The sequence below is a fragment of the Cherax quadricarinatus genome, chromosome 43 (genome assembly GCF_038502225.1).
Source record: "Cherax quadricarinatus isolate ZL_2023a chromosome 43, ASM3850222v1, whole genome shotgun sequence".
NCBI lineage: Eukaryota > Metazoa > Arthropoda > Malacostraca > Decapoda > Parastacidae > Cherax > Cherax quadricarinatus.
Genome location: NC_091334.1, coordinates 4,710,203 through 4,733,211, shown reverse-complemented (window position 1 = coordinate 4,733,211; position 23,009 = coordinate 4,710,203). Strand labels below are relative to the sequence as shown.

General features: G+C 44.1%; 1 protein-coding gene across 2 annotated transcripts in view; it reads right to left on the bottom strand.

Annotated features, from left to right (window-relative positions):
* Positions 1–23,009, bottom strand: part of LOC128694108 (uncharacterized) — a 361,817-nt gene that overhangs the window by 74,979 nt on the left and 263,829 nt on the right. Inside the window, exon 4 of one of the 2 annotated variants that reach the window (XM_070093486.1) lies at positions 6,602–6,731. In XM_070093486.1, coding sequence (XP_069949587.1) covers positions 6,602–6,731 — 130 coding nt within the window. Of the gene's footprint in view, positions 1–6,524; positions 6,732–23,009 lie in introns of those variants that run through there. The other variant, XM_070093485.1, reaches the window with a different exon arrangement.

Sequence of the window (23,009 nt, the reverse complement as noted above, 5' to 3'; positions counted from 1 at the left end):
ATCAATGTTTCCACACCGATCATCATCAATGTTTCCACACGGATCATCATCAATGTTTCCACACCGATCATCATCAATGTTTCCACACAGATCATCATCAATGTTTCCACACAGATCATCATCAATGTTTCCACACAGATCATCATCAATGTTTCCACATAGATCATCATCAATGTTTCCACACAGATCATCATCAATGTTTCCACATAGATCATCATCAATGTTTCCACACAGATCATCATCAATGTTTCCACACAGATCATCATCAATGTTTCCACACAGATCATCATCAATGTTTCCACATAGATCATCATCAATGTTTCCACACAGATCATCATCAATGTTTCCACATAGATCATCATCAATGGAGAAGAAAGATATATGTTACTTGTAGCAAAGTTTTGTCAAGTGATTATGAAACTAACAAAGTTGAAGCAACATTTGCAACATGCTCATCCTCAACATAAGCAACATTTGCAACATGCTCATCCTCAACATAAGCAACATTTGCAACATGCTCATCCTCAACATAAGCAACATTTGCAACATGGTCATCCTCAACATAAGCAACATTTGCAACATGCTCATCCTCAACATAAGCAACATTTGCAACATGCTCATCCTCAACATAAGCAACATTTGCAACATGCTCATCCTCAACATAAGCAACATTTGCAACATGCTCATCCTCAACATAAGCAACATTTGCAACATGCTCATCCTCAACATAAGCAACATTTGCAACATGCTCATCCTCAACATAAGCAACATTTGCAACATGCTCATCCTCAACATAAGCAACATTTGCAACATGCTCATCCTCAACATAAGCAACATTTGCAACATGCTCATCCTCAACAAAAGCAACATTTGCAACATGCTCATCCTCAACAAAAGCAACATTTGCAACATGCTCATCCTCAACATAAGCAACATTTGCAACATGCTCATCCTCAACATAAGCAACATTTGCAACATGCTCATCCTCAACATAAGCAACATTTGCAACATGCTCATCCTCAACATAAGCAACATTTGCAACATGCTCATCCTCAACATAAGCAACATTTGCAACATGCTCATCCTCAACATAAGCAACATTTGCAACATGCTCATCCTCAACATAAGCAACATTTGCAACATGCTCATCCTCAACATAAGCAACATTTGCAACATGCTCATCCTCAACATAAGCAATATTTGCAACATGCTCATCCTCAACATAAGCAATATTTGCAACATGCTCATCCTCAACATAAGCAACATTTGCAACATGCTCATCCTCAACATAAGCAACATTTGCAACATGCTCATCCTCAACATAAGCAACATTTGCAACATGCTCATCCTCAACATAAGCAACATTTGCAACATGCTCATCCTCAACATAAGCAATATTTGCAACATGCTCATCCTCAACATAAGCAATATTTGCAACATGCTCATCCTCAACATAAGCAACATTTGCAACATGCTCATCCTCAACATAAGCAACATTTGCAACATGCTCATCCTCAACATAAGCAACATTTGCAACATGCTCATCCTCAACATAAGCAACATTTGCAACATGGTCATCCTCAACATAAGCAACATTTGCAACATGCTCATCCTCAACATAAGCAACATTTGCAATATGCTCATCCTCAACATAAGCAACATTTGCAACATGCTCATCCTCAACATAAGCAACATTTGCAACATGCTCATCCTCAACATAAGCAACATTTGCAACATGCTCATCCTCAACATAAGCAACATTTGCAACATGCTCATCCTCAACATAAGCAACATTTGCAACATGCTCATCCTCAACATAAGCAACATTTGCAACATGCTCATCCTCAACATAAGCAACATTTGCAACATGCTCATCCTCAACATAAGCAACATTTGCAACATGCTCATCCTCAACATAAGCAACATTTGCAACATGCTCATCCTCAACATAAGCAACATTTGCAACATGCTCATCCTCAACACAAGGACGAGAACGAAAGTTTTTTTTTAAACATTAAAAAGACGAAGCCGGATTTAACAGGGATATTCCAAGAAGTGAACCAAAATATTATTGAAGTTACTTATGGCGCAGCACTGGAGACAACACAACAGAAAAAAACAATACAATTGGGGGAACTTTGGTCAAATCTTGCACTCTCATAATGGTGGAAACTTTGAAGGGAAATGGATTGGAGGAAAATCTTGGTGCGGTTTCAGTATCAGTAATATTCATAAGAGGATCAGCAACTTGGTTATTGACTTTAAGGATCAAGTTATACAGATCAAATCTTCAGCATTTGGGTTATTTTCAGTTCAACTTGATAATTCGACTGATGTGGCATAATGTTCCCAGTTGCTGATGTTTGTAAGATATGCTCTCTCAGGTTCATTTAATTAATCAAGAGTTTCTCTTTGGTTCTCCTCTTGAAGCAACTACCAAGGCCTCAAATATTTTGGAAAAGGGTTCATCTCTCTTCCAGTCAGAAAATCTTGTGTAGGACAATGTCTGTGGAGCTGCACAGATGAAGCACCAGCTGTGCTGGGGACAAAATCTGGATTTCAAGTTTGTGTGAAACAGCAAACTGCACAAGTATGAACCATCGTCAGGCACTGACATCACACACACATCCAGATTGTGAATTTTGTCAAAGGAGGAGCTCTCAGCTCAAGACATTGATTGTGAATTTTGTCAGAGGAGGAGCTCTCAGCTCAAGACATTGATTGTGAATTTTGTCAAAGGAGGAGCTCTCAGCTCAAGACATTGATTGTGAATTTTGTCAAAGGAGGAGCTCTCAGCTCAAGACATTGATTGTGAATTTTGTCAAAGGAGGAGCTCTCAGCTAAAGACATTGATTGTGAATTTTGTCAAAGGAGGAGCTCTCAGCTCAAGACATTGATTGTGAATTTTGTCAAAGGAGGAGCTCTCAGCTCAAGACATTGATTATGAATTTTGCCAAAGGAGGAGCTCTCAGCTTCAGATTTTTCAGGCAGTTTTGGACTGACATGGATGCTGGCCATCAGCTGCTTCTTTTCCACACAAAATTTCGACGGCTTTTAAGGTAAATATAAATGAGCGAGTATCCGAACTTAGAGATGAGCTCAAATTGCTTTTTGAAGTTAAGAGTAAGATGGAAGCTTTTTTTTTGTCTGGCTGGATGATGACGAATGGATCATGCGACTTGCCTATTTGGTTGACATTTCTGAGCAACTGAGTAAACTGAATCTTAATATGCCAGGAAGGAACACAAACAAAATTCATGGGTTCCTCGCAAGTTTTGATGAGCAAGATGGAAAATTGTTGCAATAATTGAGAAACTCATCAATTCTTGTTGCTGGTGGTGAAGACCAAGTGCCTCCGAAATTTGCAAAAAAATTATATTCTGCAGCATTTGAGAGCAATGGAAGGTTAATTCAGCCGGTGTTTGGCTGAACTCAGCGATGAGGACGTGGATTTAGTACGAAATCCATTTAAATTGTCAGTTGAAAAAGTTCCTGATGACAGTCCAGATGAATTTCTGGAGCTGAAGACTGATTCGGGTCCAAGAGATGTGTTCCATGAAAAATCAATCACAGATTTCGGCCCATCAAGTGAAATTCCTACCCAAAAGTGAGAGAAAGAGCTATCCGTGCATTGCTCCCCTTTGTGTCAACATATCGTTGTGAGCCAGTCTTTTCAACTCTCTTGCAAATGACAACGAAACAACGAAGCAGATTGGAGGTTGAAAATGAGCTGCGTTGTGCCCTTTCAAAAAGTTCTCCGCGTAACCACGAACTGACGAGGACATAACAATCACAGGTTCCTCGCTGTAATCCTCATCAGAATAAAATAAATTACAATACCCTGGCATTCTATTGCACTTCTTGTTTATTGAAGTTTGCTTCAGTAACTTTAGTCTGTTGAGTAATATATATATATATATACATATATATATATATATATATATATATATATATATATATATATATATATATATATATATATATATATATCTATAGATATAAACTTTTATGTTTTAAAACCCATCATCATTTTCTATTGCTATTAAATTTGTAAAACTCGATTATTAAAAATAATCCATGTAAATATATGTGCACTAAGAGGAAAAAATCAAATATTTCTGGTATTATTTGTTTATTATTTGGAAAGCTAAGTGAATGATGATAAAGTTTTCTTTTTCGGGTCACCCTGACTTGGTGGGAGACGGCCGATGTGTTAATAAAAAAATTATTGGGAATACACTGTTTGAGTCAGATAGTCTTTTGAAGTGGGGATGATATTTTAATATGGATATTTAATATGGTCAAAAGGGCATAAAAGGTTGAGAATCGCTGAACCACTAGTCCACTAAAAAAAAAAAAATGAGATAAACTCTACCATCACTCTAGTGATGGTATATTACGTAAATAGTCAATAAACTCTACGGGTACACCCACTCACATTTCACTTACTCTAGTCACGGCCCAGTGAGTAAATACCTGATAAACTCTACGGAAACGCAGAGCCACATTTCACTTACACTGGCAAAAAAAAAAAAAAAATACAAATAAATTATGTGGACATATCAAGCCACATTTTACTTACAGTAGTTAAGGTCCAGTACATGAATAACCGATAACCTGTGCGGACAGAGTCACATTTATTTTTAGTACAAAACCAGATAAGCTCTACGGACAGAGGCACATTTTACTTTAGTTACTGTCTAGCTAGTACGTTATTAACTGCTAAATTATACAGACAGACAGACAGAGTAACATTTCACAATAGTACAAAATCAGATAACCGGACAGACAGAGGCACATCTCACTTTAATAAGCACAATAACTGATAAACTCCTTGGACAGACAGAGGCAAATTACCCTTTGTCTAGTACGTAAATAATTTACGGACTTGTAATAATTTAATTTACTCCAGAGTAAACTCCTCTTGATATTAATTAGCCTGATAAGCTTCTTTGATTACAATTACAATTACAATTACAATTGCTTCACAAATATGGCTGATAGTAAAACAATTTTCCCACAAGATTTTGCAAAATTGAGAAAATAGTCTCTCAGCAGTATATATGTTAGATTCTAGTGCTATATAATTGGTGAAGGGAAGAACCCTTAGATTATTATATTAACTAGTGGGGTGATAAATTAGACACATGTGCAACACTTGGGTATCTGTAATGAGGAAACGTTTCGCCACACAGTGGCTTCATCAGTCCATTCAAAGGAGAATGGTGTAGAACAGGAGGAGTTTGAGGTAATCAGTTCCTCAGCCTTGAGTCGATGTAATCAGTCCATCACTCTTGAAAAGATTGTATGGACTGATGAAGCCACTGTGTGGCGAAATGTTTCCTCATGAAAGATACTCAAGTGTTGCACATGTGTCTAATTTATCAAGTCGGTTCTCTGAACCCTTCATCTACGTAAACTCTTGAGGTGACTGATATGTGCTTAAGGACCTTACTTTCTACCATCCCTTATCAGACACATTTAAAATGTTTCACCCCGACTAATTTTAGCTCAGTTGGTCTGTCTGTTGTATTGTCGGCTCATTATTTCTTACAAGAAGTTTCGTAACTTCTCTTAAATCTAACTTGATGTCAACGTATAAGAACCTTAAATTTTAATGCTTTCTTCGTTATTTATCTTCGTTATACATAACGTAGTTATTACGTTCAGTTACCAGATAAGTCAACTGTGGATATAAATCCAGAAGTACTCTTATAAACCCCTTTTGGGGTTTAGTTCCAAGGTCTTTTGTGCATCCACACGCTCTTGTACTAGCTTCCACAAGATGGTTAAAGGTGCACAATAAACTAGCTGCTTCGGGGGCTAGTCACACGCATTTGATTCGTCCAATAGAAGATTAATATTATTTCGAATTAATGCTTGTTCTAATTCTTCGCTTTCTCCCCCAGACAACAGACCAGTTGGTTCTCCATTTGTGGGAATTTTCTCTCAGCCTATAGCAGTCTCACCCTTCGGTTCCGATGATCCACCATAGGCCTATAAGCTATAGGCCTGTATTCTCAAAAAAAATTCTCCCAATAGATATTTTCACCATTTTAAAAACAGACGCAAAATTATTCTAAATTTTACTCTGTACATTTAAATGTATTTTTTATCGTTCCTTTTAATAACTGTCATTAATAATTTTAGACTTTTATTCATGTTTTTTTCTCTATTTATTTAATAATAACTTTATGTTTTAGCTATATTTAATTTGACAGTTATCTTTATTTTTCGTAAAATGGGAAATAATACTCTTCCCTCTATTAACCGAAATTAATTTCTAGTAATTGACAGTAATTTAGGTTAGTCGTTAACTACTTTAGAGGTTAGTTATTAGGATTATTTAATATAGAGGTTAATTAGTGAGAAGAATCTCAATAATCTGTTGGTAAGGTATACCTCCTTTGGTATTCTCTTAGTAAAAGGAAAAATCAAGGGGTACCTTGAGTGGGATACCAGTGGAAGAACTCTGCAAGGAACGCCGGTGTTAGTACTAGTGAGAGTACAAGAAGGACCTTACCTAGTGTTTACCTGGGCTGGGGTGGTACTATACCTTGCAACGACTTGGTATTCCACCATGGAAGTACTTGGTACTGACCTGGGGAGTGGTAGTTACTGACGTAGGAGATCATACGGACTCGCACTCTAAGTGTCTTGTAAGTGGAGAGTGTGTGAGTGCCCAGTGTTAGCCGGCACTCTGCCCGTAGACTGCCACCCGCTGACGCTATCTGTGGAGACAAGGACGGTGTCAGCATATATATATATATATATATATATATATATATATATATATATATATATATATATATCTATGTATGTATATATATATTTTTTTATTTATTTTATTATCACACTGGCCGATTCCCACCAAGGCAGGGTGGCCCGAAAAAGAAAAACTTTCACCATCATTCACTCCATCACTGTCTTGCCAGAAGGGTGCTTTACACTACAGTTTTTAAACTGCAACATTAACACCCCTCCTTCAGAGTGCAGGCACTGTACTTCTCATCTCCAGGACTCAAGTCCGGCCTGCCGGTTTCCCTGAATCCCTTCATAAATGTTACTTTGCTCACACTCCAACAGCACGTCAAGTATTAAAAACCATTTGTCTCCATTCACTCCTATCAAACACGCTCACGCATGCCTGCTGGAAGTCCAAGCCCCTCGCACACAAAACCTCCTTTACCCCCTCCCTCCAACCTTTCCTAGGCCGACTCCTACCCCGCCTTCCTTCAACTACAGACTGATACACTCTTGAAGTCATTCTGTTTCGCTCCATTCTCTCTACATGTCCAAACCACCTCAACAACCCTTCCTCAGCCCTCTGGACAACAGTTTTGGTAATCCCGCACCTCCTCCTAACTTCCAAACTACGAATTCTCTGCATTATATTCACACCACACATTGCCCTCAGACATGACATCTCCACTGCCTCCAGCCTTCTCCTCGCTGCAACATTCATCACCCATGCTTCACACCCATATAAGAGCGTTGGTAAAACTATACTCTCATACATTCCCCTCTTTGCCTCCAAGGACAAAGTTCTTTGTCTCCACAGACTCCTAAGTGCACCACTCACTCTTTTTCCCTCATCAATTCTATGATTCACCTCATCTTTCATAGACCCATCCGCTGACACGTCCACTCCCAAATATCTGAATACGTTCACCTCCTCCATACTCTCTCCCTCCAATCTGATATCCAATCTTTCATCACCTAATCTTTTTGTTATCCTCATAACCTTACTCTTTCCTGTATTCACTTTTAATTTCCTTCTTTTACATACCCTACCAAATTCATCCACCAACCTCTGCAACTTCTCTTCAGAATCTCCCAAGAGCACAGTGTCATCAGCAAAGAGCAAATGTGACATCTCCCACTTTATGTTTGATTCTTTATCTTTTAACTCCACGCCTCTTGCCAAGACCCTCGTATTCACTTCTCTTACAACCCCATCTATAAATATATTGAACAACCACGGTGACATCACACATCCTTGTCTAAGGCCTACTTTTACTGGGAAATAATCTCCCTCTCTCCTACATACTCTAACCTGAGCCTAACTATCCTCGTAAAAACTTTTCACTGCTTTCAATATCCTACCTTCTATTCCATACATTTGCAACATCTGCCATATTGCCTCCCTATCCACCCTGTCATAAGCAAAGCTAAATCCATAAATGCCATGAAAACCTCTTTAGCCTTATCTAAATACTGTTCACCTATATATTCCACTGTAAATACCTGTTCCACACACCCCCTACCTTTCCTAAATCCTCCTTGTTCATCTGCTATCCTACTCTCCGTCTTACTCTTAATTCTTTCAATAATAATTCTACCATACACTTTACCAGGTATACTCAACAGACTTATTCCCCTATAATTTTTTGCACTTTCTTTTGTTCTCTTTGCCTTTATACAAATTAACTACGCATGCTCTATGTTAATCACTAGGTACCTTACCCTCTTCAATACATTTATTAAATAATAGCACCATCCACACCAAAATTATATCCCCTCCTGCTTTAACATTTCTATCTTTAACCCATCAATCCCGGCTGCCTTATCCCCTTTCATTTTACCTACTGCCTCACGAACTTCCCCCACACTCACAACTGGCTCTTCCTCACTCCTACAAGATGTTATTCCTCCTTGCCCTATACACGAAATCACAGCTTCCCTATCTTCATCAACATTTAACAAATGTTTCATAAAAATAGGAGAGGAGAGTTATTAAACGGAGAGCAGAGATAGCAGAACGATATATATATATATATATATATATATATATATATATATATATATATATATATATATATATATATATATATATATATATATATATATATATATATAATATATATATATATTCTCTCAGAATAGCGCAGGGTCGGCCTGTGGCCTCCTGGATCTATTAGGAAAAACTTCCACTCACTCCTTCAGTTGCAGCCTTGCAACATTACGTAGCTCCTGATGACGCACTGAGAAATGCGAAAGTACTTGAGTTAAAGATTTCCACCCTCCTGTGGTTTGCCTTGCATATTTAAGATCGCCTGTCTCGTTCATAATTCCCCAACTTTCCAACTCCACTACTTTCATAACTCTCTAATGCTTCAAGTCTTATGTAATTTCCACTCTAACAAATCACACACACACATACACACACACACACACACACACACACACACACACACACACACACACACACACACACAGCCAGGAGCTGTGACTCGACACCAGCAGCCACAACTAGGTGAGTACACACTCACACACTAGTCCCACTGCATTTTTTAAGTTCTACTACACTCTCAGTGTTAGGAGAAAAAGCCTTGCTGTTCCCACCCACTGTCTTATACATCCACCAGCGTCTCATATGTCCATCAGCGTCTCCCACATCCACCAGCGTCTCCCACATGCACAAGCGTCTCCCACATCCACCAGTCTTTAGCACATTCACCAATGTTTACCACATCCACTAGTGTCTCCCTACATCCACCAGCGTCTCTCCACATCCACTAGCGTCTCCTCACATTCACCAGCGCCTCCCCACATCCACCAACGTCTCCCCACATCCCCGCATCCACCAGCGTCTCCCCACATCCACCAGCGTCTCCCACATCCACTAGCGTGCTCAACATTCATTAGCGTCTTCCACATCCACAAGCGTCCCCTGTAAATCATACATCTGCGGCCACGCAGCAACATTCCACGAAGTAATATGCACCACCCAAATCGGAATGAAACAAAACACGGGAATTAAAAGAAAGAGTAGAGGAAGAAAACCCAGACCTCATCGCAATCACGGAAACTGAATTATCTCACGTGATTAGGGTTGGCAGTTTTCCACAGAGGATATGCAATTAAAAAGAGAAAGAAAGCCCGATTAAAAAAATGAATCGGAAATCGAATAAGTGTCACGACAAAATAGTGATGATTCTGCATAACGTATTGTTTTGGTTTCAGTGTTTTAAAATTAATTACAATCACAATTACAATTAAAATTACACCATCAGAAAAATAATATTACATTGACTTAATATTTTGCGAATAAATTTTTTCCCTACAAATATCTGAAATTTTTCTAATGTCGAAATTAAGAGAAAATAATAAGTAAGGGTGTTAATTTAAATATAATTGATTCAAAAATGCACAAGAATGTAATTAATTACATTTTTTCACTCAGAGGCCAAATAAATGAAAAACACGTGTACAATATTTGCTACATCAGCCAAGGACCCTAATTTTTCAAGGGGTGCGGGGGGGGGGGTAAGCCAGCGGAATGCCTCAGATGACTAAAAAGCTCCAGCGGCGGGTCATCATATGATCAAGACCCGCGTCAGGAAAAACTTGTCCTGTTTCCTGACGAATCTTACCTACCCTACCCTGAGATCCAGAAAGATTACCGATTCACGTAGAGTCATAAGGCATATATATATATATATATATATATATATATATATATATATATATATATATATATATATATATATATATATATATATATATATATATATATATATATATATATATTATTGTAACCACGAACGAGTGGTATTAAATCAATAACAACACTGCGACTAACCAGGATTCGAACCCATGTCGTTTTGGCCCGCCTCATGGTGAGCGAAAATCACATGACGCTCTAACTCACAGGACCACCAAAAATGTTGCTTCATTTGATGCAATGTAAGCAAGGGCACTGACCTTAGAAGTTGAAAATATATTGGAATTTGTTGTGAGGAGTTGTTGCAGGAAGTTGCAAGTGCGTTATTTCACAAGGTGCAAGAAAGTGGGAAATAATATTTGGAATAGTGGGGCGTAATAGCGTTATTAAGTTACTGGAGAGCTTAGTGTAGTTACACAGGAGCTAACTTAAGTTACACAACAACTGGGTAGGTTGCAGGTCCTAGCTGCTCCCCACTGGGATGGGTGCAGGTCCTAGCTGCTCCCCACTGGGGTGGTTGCAGGTCGTATCTGCTCCCCACTGGGAAGGTTGCAGGTCGTAGCTGCTCAATACTGGGTTGGTTGCAGGTCGTAGCTGCTCCTCACTGGGAAGCTTGCAGGTCGTAGTTGCTCCCCACTGGGATGGTTGCAGGTCGTAGCTGACCCCCACTGGGAAGCTGGCAGGTCGTAGCTGCTCCCCATTGGGAAGTTTACAGGTCCTACCTGCTCCCCACTGGGAAGGTTGCAGTTATTAAACGCTCCCCACTGGGACGGTTTCAGGTCCTAGCTGCTCCCCACTGGGATGGTTGCAGGTCTTATCTGCTTCCCACTGGGAAGGTTGCAGGTCCTAGCTCCTCCTCACTGGGAAGGTTGCAGATCCTAGCTCCTCCCTACTGGGAAGGTTGCAGGTCCTAGCTGCTCCCTACTGGGAAAGTTGCAGGTCCTAGCTGCTCCCCACTGGGAAGGTTGCGGGTGGTAGCTACTCCCCACTGGGAAGGTTGCAGGTCCTATCTGCTCCCCACTGGGATGGTTGCAGGTCGTAGCTGCTACCCAATGGGAACCTGGCAGGTCGTAGCTGCTCCCCATTGGGAAGTTTACAAGTCCTAGCTGCTCCCCACTAGGAAGGTTGCAGGCATTAGATGAACCCAACTGGGATGGTTGCAGGTCCTAACTGCTCCCCACTGGGATGGTTGCAGGTCCTAGCTGCTTCCCACTGGGAAGGTTGCAAGTCCTAGCTACTCCTCACTGGGAAGGTTGCAGGTCCTAGCTCCTCCCTACTGAGAAGGTTGCAAGTCGTAGCTCCTCCCCACTGGGAAGGTTGCAGGTCGTAGCTGCTCCCCACTGGGATGGTTGCAAGTCCTAGCTGCTCCACACTGGGAAGTTTGCAGGTCGTAGCTGCTCCCCACTGGGAAGGTTGCAGGTCCTAGCTGCTCCTCACTGGGAAGATTGTAGGTCGTAGTTGCTCCCCACTGGGAAGGTTGGTGGTCGTAGCTGCTCCCCAGTGGGAAGGCTGCAGGTCGAAGTTGCTCCCTACTGGGATGTTTGCAGGTCGTAGCTGCTCTCCATTGGGAAGCCTTCAGGTCGTAGCTGCTCCTCACTGGGATGGTTGCAGGTCGTAGCTGCTCCCCACTGGGAAGCTGGCAGGTCGTAGCTGCTCCCCAATGGGAAGTTTACAGGTCCTAGCTGCTCCCCACTGGGAAGGTTGCAGGTCCTCGCTGCTCCCCACTGGGATAGTTGCAGGTTTTAGCTGCTCCCCACTGGGAAGGTTGCAGGTAATAGCTGCTCTCCACTGGGAAGGTTGCAGGTCCTAACTGCTCCCCACTGGGAAGGTTGCAGGTCCTACCTACCCCTTACTGTGAAGGTTGCAGGTCCTAGCTCCTCCCTACAGGGAAGGTTGCAGTTCCTAGATGCTCCCCACTGGGAAGGTTGCAGGTAGTTGCTTCTCCCAACTGGGATGGTTGCAAGTCCTAGCTGCTCACCACTGGGAAGATTGCAGGTTCTAGCTGCTCCCCACTGGGAAGGTTGCAGGTCGAAGCTGCTCCCCACTAGAAAGGTTGCAGGTCCTAGCTGCTCCCCACTGGGAAGGTTGCAGGTCCTAGCTGCTCTTCACTGGGAATATTGCAGGTACTAGCTGCTCTCTAATGGGAAGGTTGCAGGTCCTAGCTGCTTCCTACTGGGAAGGTTGCAGGTCCTAGCTCCTCCCCACTGGGATGTTTGCAGGTCCTAGCTGCTCCCCACTTGGAAGGTTGCAGGTCCTAGTTGCTCAAAACTGGGAAGGTTGCAGGTCCTAGCTGCTCCCCACTGGGATGGTTGCAGGTCCTAGCTGCTCCCCACTGGTGAGGTTGCAGGTCGTAGCTGCTCCTCACTGGGAAGGTTGCAGGTCCTAGCTGCTCCCTACAGGGAAGAGTGCTGGTCCTAAATGCTCCACACTGGGAAGGCTGCAGGTCATAGCTGCTCCCCATTGAGATGGTTGCAGGTTCTAGCTGCTCCCCACTGGGAAGGTTGCAGGTCCTAGCTGCTCCCCACTGGGAAGGTTGCAGGTCCTAGCTCCTCTCCACTGGGAAGGTTGCAGGTCGTAGCTGCTCCCCAATGGGAAGGTTGCATGTCCTAGCTGCTCCCCACTTGGAAGGCTGCAGGTCGTAGCTGCTCCCCACTGGGAAGGCTGCAGGTCGTAGCTGCTCCCCACTGGGAAGGCTGCAGGTCCTAGCTGCTCCCCACTGGGATGGTTGCAGGTCGTAGCTGCTCCCTACTGGGAAGGTTGCAGGTCGTAGCTGCTCCCCACTGGGAAGGCTGCAGGTCGTAGCTGCTCCCCACTGGGAAGGTTGCAGGTCCTAGCTGCTCCCCACTGAGAATGTTGTGGGTCCTAGATGCTCCCCACTGGGAAGGTTCCAGGTCGTAGCTGCTCTCCACTGGGAAGGTTGCAGGTCCTAGCTGCTTCCCACTGGGAAGGTTGCAGGTCCTAGCTGCTCCCCACTGGCAAGGTTCCAGGTCCTAGATGCTCCCCACTGGGAAGGCTGCAGGTCGTAGCTGCTCCCCACTGGGATGGTTGCAGGTCGTAGCTGCTCCCCACCGGGAAGGTTGCAGGTCGTAGCTGCTCCCCAATGGGAAGGTTGCAGGTCCTAGCTCCTCTCCACTGGGAAGGTTACAGGTCGTAGCTACTCCCCACTGGGAAGGTTGCGTGTCCTAGTTGCTCCCCACTGAGAATGTTGCTGGTCCTAGATGCTCTACACTGGGAAGGTTGCAAGTTCTAGCTGTTTTCCACTGGGAAGGTTGCAGGTCGTAACTGCTCATCACTGGGAAGGCTATAGGTCGAAGCTGCTCCCCACTGGGAAGGTTGCAGGTCGTAGCTTATCCCCTCTAGGAAGGTTGCATATCCTAGCTGCTCCTCATTGAGAAGGTTGCAGATTCTGGATGCTCCTCACTGGGAAGGCTGCAAGTCGTAGCTGCTCTTCACTGGGAAGGTTGCAGGTCCTAGCTGCTCCCCACTGGGAAGGTTGCAGGTCGTAGCTGCTACCCTCTGGGAAGGTTGCAGGTCCTAGCTGCTTCGCACTGGGAAGGTTGCAGGTCCTAGCTGCTCCCTACTAGGAAGGTTGCAGGTACTATCTGCTCCCCACTGGGATGGTTGGAGGTCCTAGATGCTCCCCACTGGGAAGGTTGCAGATTCTAGATGCTCCTTGCTGGGAAGGGTGCAGGTCCTAGCTGCTCCCCACTGGGAAGGTTGCAGGTCGTAGATGCTCCTCACTGGGAAAGTTGCAGGTCCTAGCTGATCTATACTGGGAAGGTTGCAGGTATTAGCTCCTCCCTACTGGGAAGGTTGCAGGTTCTAGTTGCTCCCCACTGGGAAGGTTCCAGGTTCTAGCTGCTCCCCACTGGGAAGGTTGCAGGTCGTAACTGCTCCCCACTGGGAAGGTTGCAGGTCGTAACTGCTCCCCACTGGGAAGGTTGCAGGTCCTAGCTGCTTCCCTCTGGGAGTCAGTTGAAAAATAAATCTCTTGTTATCCCGAAGACTCTCCCCAGGGGATGTTGATGTGGCTGTCTAAATGAAAGGTGTACCGGGGGGTCGACACCCCCCGTGGGCCGGTCTACGACCAGGTCTCACGGTAGATCAGCGATTGATCAACCAGGACTGTTACTGCTGGTAGCACGCACTCCAACGTACGAGTCACAACCAGTCCTCTAGTACATAATTATGAAAATCTAACTCATTATAATGAACAGTTAGATGATTCTGACGGGAGTCATTCACAGTACACTACTTTTATGATGCTATTTAAAGTAGACGTTAATATGACAATAGTTACTTACAATTACCGGAAAAAATGTAATTAATTACTTTGTATTTGAGTTACAATTAGTTACTTCATGCTCACTGGTATACTCTCTCTCTCTCTCTGTCTCTCTCTCTCTCTCTCTCTCTCTCTCTCTCTCTCTCTCTCTCTCTCTCTCTCTCTCTCTCTCTCTCTCTCTCTCAGATTACCTCATCCAAGTATTGTATACCTGGCGATATTAATTGAGATTGAGGCATTCCCAACCATCAGAGAATATTACTGTTATTACTCCTCTCTCTCTCTCTCTCTCTCTCTCTCTCTCTCTCTCTCTCTCTCTCTCTCTCTCTCTCTCTCTCTCTCTCTCTCTCTCTCTCAGATTACCTCATCCAAGTATTGTATACCTGGCGATATTAATTGAGATTGAGGCATTCCCAACCATCAGAGAATATTACTGTTATTACTCCTTTCTCTCTCTCTCCCTCTCTGTCTGTCTGTCTGTCTCTCTCTCTCTCTCTCTCTCTCTCTCTCTCTCTCTCTCTCTCTCTCTCTCTCTCTCTCTCTCTCTCTCTCTCTCTCTCTCTCTCTCTCCCTCTCTCTCTCTCTCTCTCTCTCTCTCTCTCTCTCTCTCTGGCTCTGACGTGAGACACAAGCTGCATCCTCTCAATCTATCCTGACTCATCCTGCTCGTTAGATAGCTTGATATCCCTGCCACCAGTCCTTCAGTTCTTGCTCGTGTACATGTTCCTTCATGCCTGTTATCAGTTTTTCAATTCTTCCTCTATCCCTCTCCGTTAATGGTTTATCTCCCCTTCATCATTGCCCTCAGTCGTCAATCCTCCATCAATTGTCAACGATCTATCTGTCGTCAACCCTCCATCATCTTCAACCCTCTACCTGTCGTCAACTCACCATCTATCGTCAACCCTGCATCTATCGTCAATCCTCCATCTATCGTCAATCATCCATCTATCGTCAACCCACCATCTATCGTCAACCCTCCATCTACCGTCAACCCTCCATCCATCGCCAACCCTCCATCTCTCGTCAACCCTGCATCTATCGTCAACTCTCCATCTATCGTCAGCCTTCCATCTATCGTCAACATTCCATCAATTTGACGTCTCGTAAGTACTCCCATCTCGTGACGTCACTTTACTAAGAACACAAAGAACTAAGTCAAGAATATATCTATTCTTTTGCTCTCTCTCTCTCTCTCTCTCTCTCTCTTCGAGGGATAATTATTCCCTAGTTTTCCTTCCCCCTTTCTTATTCCTTCTTTATTCCTTCGTTCTTTTCCTTCTTCCTTCTTCATTTTCGTCTTGATTTGCCGACAATGTCGCAGCTAATTAAGGACAAGAGAGGCGTATCCGACATGGAATTTTGCGAGTGTTGGGGAAGAAAGATGATTTTCTGTGTGTCTGTCTGTCTGTCTGTCTGTCTGTCTGTCTGTCTGGTTATCTGGCTATCTGGCTGTTTGATTGTCTGCGCGCGCGTGTGTGTGTGTGTGTGTGTATGTGTGTGTGTGTGTGTGTGTGTGTGTGTGTGTGTGTGTGTCTGTATGTGTGTGTGTGTGTGTGTGTGTGTGTGTGTGTGTGTGTGTGTGTCTGTATGTGTGTGTGTGTGTGTGTGTGTGTGTGTGTGTGTGTGTGTGTGTGTGTGTGTGTGTGTGTGTGTGTGTGTGTGTGTCTGTATGTGTGTGTGTGTGTGTGTGTGTGTGTGTGTGTGTGTGTGTGTGTGTGTGGGTGTGGCTGTATGTGTGTGTGTGTGTATGTGTGTATGTGTGTGTGTGTTTGTGTGTGTGTGTGTGTGTGTGTGTGTGTGTCTGTATGTGTGTGTGTGTGTGTGTGTGTGTGTGTGTGTGTGTCTGTATGTGTGTGTGTGCCTGTCTGTCTAGCTGCCTGCCTGTCTGTCTATCTGTTTAGCTGTCTGTCTGTGTGTCTGGCTGTCTGTTTATATACACACAAACACTCTCTCTTTCTCTTATATTAATATAATTATTATTAAAATTATTACTATTATTATTATTATTATTATTATTATTATTATTATTGTAAGGATGCGGAACAATTCTTAACAGTCAGGCAACACGTGGAGAATAGGAACCAATCAGGTTTGATCCTAGGAAGGTGAGGGTCAATTCTAATCCCTCGGAAGAAAAGCTCTTTACCAGCAACAATAAGAATCTCCTCACACTCAGATCTGAGAGGTTGTCTTCCCCTCACACTCATAACTGAGAGGTTGTCTTCCCCTCACACTCATAACTGAGAGGTTGTCTTCCCCTCACACTCATAACTGAGAGGTTGTCTTCCCCTCACACTCATAACTGAGAGGTTGTCTTCCCCTCACACTCATAACTGAGAGGTTGTCTTCCCCTCACACTTAGATCTGAAGGGTTGCCTTCCCCTCACACTTAGATCTGAGGGGTAGTCTTCCCCTCACACTCAGAACTGAGGGCTTGTTTTCCCCTCACACTCATATTTGAGGGGTTGTCTTCCCCTCACACTTAAATCTGAGGGGTTGTCTTCCCCTCACACTTAGATCTGAGGGATTGTCTTCCCTTCACACTCAGATCTGAGGGGTTGTCTTCCCCTCACACTCATATTTGAGGGGTTGTCTTCTCCTCACACTCTAATCAGAGGGGTTGTCTTCCCCTCACACTCTAATCAGAGGGGTTGTCTTCCCCTCACACTTAGATCTGAGGGGTTGTCTTCCCTTCACACTCAGATCTGAGGGATTGTCTTCCCGTCACACTCAGATTTGAGGGGTTGTCTTCTCCTCACACTCAGGGGTTGATTTTCAATCACACTCAGATCTGAGGGGTTGCCTTCCCCTCACACTCAGATCTGAGGGGTTGTCTTCCCCTCACACTCAAATTTGGGGGGTTTTGTTCACCTCACATTCAGATCTGAGGGGTTGTCTTCCCCTCACACTCAGATCTGAGGGGTTGTCTTCCCCTCACACTCAGATCTGAGGGGTTGTCTTCCCCTCACACTCAGATCTGAGGGGTTGTCTTCCCCTCACACTCAGATCTGAGGGGTTGTCTTCCCCTCACACTCAGATCTGAGGGGTTGTCTTCCCCTCACACTCAAATTTGGGGGGTTTTGTTCACCTCACATTCAGATCTGAGGGGTTGTCTTCCCCTCACACTCAGATCTGAGGGGTTGTCTCCCCTCACACTCAGATCTGAGGGGTTGTGTTCCCCTCACAATCAGATCTGAGGGGTTGTCTCCCCTCACACTCAGATCTGAAGGGTTGTTTCCCCTCACACTCAGATCTGAGGGGTTGTCTTCCCCTCACACTCAGATCTGAGGGGTTGTCTTCCCCTCACACTCAGATATGAGGGGTTGTCTCCTCTCACACTCAGATCTGAGGGGTTGTGTTCCCCTCACACTCAGATCTGAGGGGTTGTCTTCCCCTCACACTCAGATCTGAGGGGTTGTCTTCCCCTCACACTCAGATCTGAGGGGTTGTCTTCCCCTCACACTCAGATCTGAGGGGTTGTCTTCCCCTCAAACTCAGATCTGAGGGGTTGTGTTCCCCTCACACTCAGATCTGAGGGGTTGTCTTCCCCTCACACTCAGATCTGAGGGGTTGTCTTCCCCTCACACTCAGATCTGAGGGGTTGTCTTCCCCTCACACTCAGATCTGAGGGGTTGTCTTCCCCTCACACTCAGATCTGAGGGGTTGTCTTCCCCTCACACTCAGATCTGAGGGGTTGTCTTCCCCTCAAACTCAGATCTGAGGGGTTGTGTTCCCCTCACACTCAGATCTGAGGGGTTGTCTTCCCCTCACACTCAGATTTGAGTCTCTTAAACGTCGAGGGGAAAGGCGAGGCAAGAAAGGCTCTAGGGAACATCTATTAAAAGGGGAAATAAGGTCCTTAGAGACTCTGGTGGTAAGAGAGAAATTCTTAGAGGGTCCTGGTGGTGCTTATATCCCTGTTGCACGCAAGTTGCTGCGGCTTCTGCGAATGTACTTAATTAAAAAGATGGTGATAATGAAGTGGTGGTAGTTGTGGTAGTGGTGGTAGTAATGGTAGTTGTGGTAGTGGTGGTAGTTGTGGTAGTTGTGGTAGTGGTGGTAGTGGTGGTAGTGGTGGTAGTTGTGATAGTTGTGGTAGTTGTGGCAGTGGTGGTAGTTGTGGTAGTGGTGGCAGTTGTGGTAGTGGTGGTAGTTGTGATAGTTGTGGTCGTTGTGGTAGTTGTGGTAGTGGTGGTAGTTGTGGTAGTGGTGGTAGTGATAGTTGTGGTCGTTGTGGTAGTGATAGTGGTGACAGTTGTGATAGTTGTGGTCGTTTTTATAGTTGTGGTAGATGAGGTAATTGTTGTAATGGTGGAAGTTGTAGTAGATGTGGTAGTTGTGGTAGGGGTGGTAGTTGCGGTAGTGGTAGTAGTTGTGGTAGTTTTGGCAGTGGTGGTAGATGAGGTAATTGTGGTAATGGGGGAAGTTGTAGCAGATGTAGTAGTCGTGGTAGGGGTGGTAGTTGCGGTAGTGGTAGTAGTTGTGGTAGTTTTGGCAGTGGTGGTAGATGAGGTAATTGTGGTAATGGTGGAAGTTGTAGTAGATGTGGTAGTTGTGGTAGGGGTGGTAGTTGTGGTAGTGGTAGTAGTTGTGGTAGTTGTGGTAGTTTTGGTAGTGGTGGTAGTTTTGGCAGTTGTGGTAGTGGTGGTAGTTGTGGCAGTTGTGGTAATTGTGATAGCGGTGGTAGTAATGGTAGTGGTGGTAGTTGAGATAGTTTTGGCAGTTGTGGTAGTGGTGGTAGTGGTGGTAGTGGTGGTAGTGGTGATAGTTGTGGTGGTGATGTTGGTTGTAGCAGTTGTGATAATTGTGATAGCGGTGGTGGTGGCAGTTGTGGTAGTTTTGGCATTTGTGGTAGTGGTGGTAGTTGTGGTAGTTTTCGCAGCTGTGGTAGTGGTGGTTGTGGTGGTAGTTTTGGCAGTTGTGGTAGTGGTGGTAGTTGTGGTAGTTTTGGCAATTATGATAGTGGTGGCAGTTGTGGTAGTTGTGGGAGTGGTGTTAGTGATGGTAGTTGTGGTAGTTGTGTCAGTGGTGGTAATTGTGTTAGTTGTGATACAGGTGGGAGTTGTGGTACTTGTTAGTGATGGAAGTTGTGATAGTGGTGGTAGTTGTGCTAATATTGGTAGTTGTGTTAGATGTGGTGGTTGGTGGTTGTTGTGGTAGATGTGGTAGTTGTGGGAGTGGTGTTAGTGATGGTAGTTGTGGAAGTTTTGGCAGTGGTGCAAATTGTGATAGTGGGGGTAGTTGTAGCAGTTGTCGTGGTTGTGGTTCTGGTAGTGGCGGTAGTTGTGGTAGCGGTGGAAGCGGTGGTAGTGGTGGCAGTTTTGGAAGTTGTGATAGTGGTGGTAATTGTGGTAGTTGTGGTACTAGTGGTACTGGTGGTACTAGTGGTACTGGTGGTAGTTGTGGCAGTTGTGGTAGTTATGGTAGCAGTGATAGTTGTGTTAGTGGGGGTAGTGGTGGTAGTTGTGGTAGTTGTGAAAGTTGTGGTAGTGGTAGTAGTTGGGGTTCCTGTGGTAGGGGTGGTAGTTGAGGTAGTCGTGGAATCTGCTGTAGCTGTGGTAGTTGCAGTAGGGGCGGAAGTGGTGGTAGTTATGGTAATTGTGGTAGTTGCAGTGATGGTTGTGGTGGTGGCTGTGGTGATGATTGTGGTGATGATTGTGGTGGTGGTTGTGGCGGTGGTTGTGGTAGGGGTTGAGGTGGTGGTTGTGGCGGTGGTTGTGGTGATGGATGTGGTGATGGTCGTGGTGGTTGTGGTGGTGGTTGTGGTGGGGTTGCGGTAATGGTTAAGGTGGTGGTCGTGGAGGTGGTTATGGTGGTGGTTGTGGTGGTGGTTGTGGTGGTGGTTATGGTGGTGCTCGTGGAGACGGTTGTGGTGGTGGTTGTGGTGGTGGTTGTGGTGGTGGTTGTGGTGGTGGTTGTGGTGGTGGTTGTAATAGTGATGGAAGTAGTAGTGATGGAGGTAATGATGGTGGTAATGATGGTGGTAGTGATGGTAGTGATGGTGGTAGTGATGGTGGTAGTGATTTTAGTGATGGTGGTAGTGATGGTGGTAGTGATGGTAGTGATGATGGTAGTGATGGTGGTAGTGATGGTGGTAGTGATAATGGTAGTGATGGTGATAGTGATGGTGGTAGTTATCATGGTAGTGATGGTAGTGATGATGGTAGTGATGATGGTAGTGATGATAGTGATGATGGTAGTGATGATCGTAGTGATGATGGTAGTGATAGTAGCGATGACGGCATTGATGGTGATAGTGATAATGGTACTTATGGTAATGATGGTATTGATGGTGACAGTGATGGTAGTGATAATGTTGTGATGGTGATGATGGCAGTGATGGTGATAGTGATGATGGTAGTGATGATAGTGATGGTAGTGATGGTGATAGTGATGGTAGTGATGGTGGTAGTGATGGTAGTGATGGTGGTAGTGATGGTGATAGTGTTGGTAGTGATGGTGGTAGTGAAGGTAGTGATAATGATAGTGTTGGTAGTGATGGTGGTAGTGATGGTGGTAGTGATGGTGATAGTGTTGGTAGTGATGGTGGTAGTGGTGGTGGTAGTGATAATGGTAATGATAGTAGTGATGGTGATAGTGATGGTGGTAGTTATCATGGTAGTGTTGGTGATAGTGATGATGGCAGTGATGATGGTAGTGATGGTGATAGTGATGATGGTAGTGATGATGGTAGTGATGGTAGTCATGATGGAATTGATGGTGATAGTGATAATGGTAGTGATGGTAGTGATGGTAGTGATGATGGTATTGATGGTGATAATGATGATGGTAGTGATAATGGTAGTGATGGTGATAGTGATGATGGTAGTGATGATGGTTGTGATGGTAGTCATGGTGATAGTGTTGGTAGTGATGATGGTAGTGATGGTAGTGATGGTAGTGATGGTGGAAGTGACAGTAGTGATGGTAGTGATGGTGATAGTGTTGGTAGTGATGGTAGTGGTGGTGGTGGTAGTGAAGGTAGTGATGGTGATAGTGTTGGTAGTGATGGTGGTAGTGACGGTGGTAGTGATGGTAGTGATGGTGATAGTGTTGGTAGTGATGGTGGTAGTGATGGTGATAGTGTTGGTAGTGATGGTAGTGATGGTGATGGTGGTAGTGATGATGGCAGTGATAATGGTAGTGATGGTGATAGTGATGAGAGTGATGATCGTAGTGATGATGGTAGTGATAGCGATGATGGTATTGATGGTGATAGTGATAATGGTAGTTATGGTAATGATGATGGTATTGATGGTGATAGTGATGATGGTAGATAGTGATGATGGTAGTGATGATGATAGTGATGGTAGTGATGGTGATAGTGTTGGTAGTGATGATGGTAGTGATGGTGGTAGTGATGGTGATAGTGTTGGTAGTGATGGTGGTAGTGATGGTGGTATTGAAGGTAGTGATGGTGATAGTGTTGGAAGTGATGGTGGTAGTGATAATGGTATAGATGGTAGTGATGGTGATAGTGACGGTGGTAGTTATCATGGTAGTGTTGGTGATAGTGATGAAGGTAGTGATGATGGTAGTGACGGTGATAGTGATGATGGTAGTGATGATGGTAGTGATGGTAGTCATGATGGTATTGATGGTGATAGTGATAATGGTAGTGATGGTATTGATGGTGATAGTGATGATGGTAGTGATAATGGTAGTGATGGTGATAGTGATGATGGTAGTGATGATGGTTGTGATGGCAGTGATGGTGATAGTGTTGGTAGTGATGGTGGTAGTTATGGTAGTGATGGTGGTAGTGATGGTAGTGATGGTAGTGATGGTGATAGTGTTAGTAGTGATGGTAGTGATGGTGGTAGTGAAGGTAGTGATGGTGATAATGTTGATAGTGATGGTGGTAGTGATGGTAGTGATGGTAGTGATGGTGGTAGTGATGGTGATAGTGTTGGTAGTGATTGTGGTAGTGATGGTGGTAGTGATAATGGTAGTGATGGTAGTGATGGTGATAGTGATGGTGGTATTTATCATGGTAGTGATGGTGATAGTGATGATGATAGTGATGATGGTAGTGATAATGGTAGTGATGGTGATAGTGATGATGGTAGTGATGATGGTAGTGATAGTAATGATGATGGTATTGATGGTGATAGTGATAATAGTAGTGATGGTAATGATGATGGTATTGATGGTGATAGTGATGAAGGTAGTGATAGTAATAGTGATGGCGGTGATAGTGATGATGGTAGTGATGGTAGTGATGATGGTAGTGATGATGGTAGTGATGATGGTAGTGATGATGGTAGTGATGGT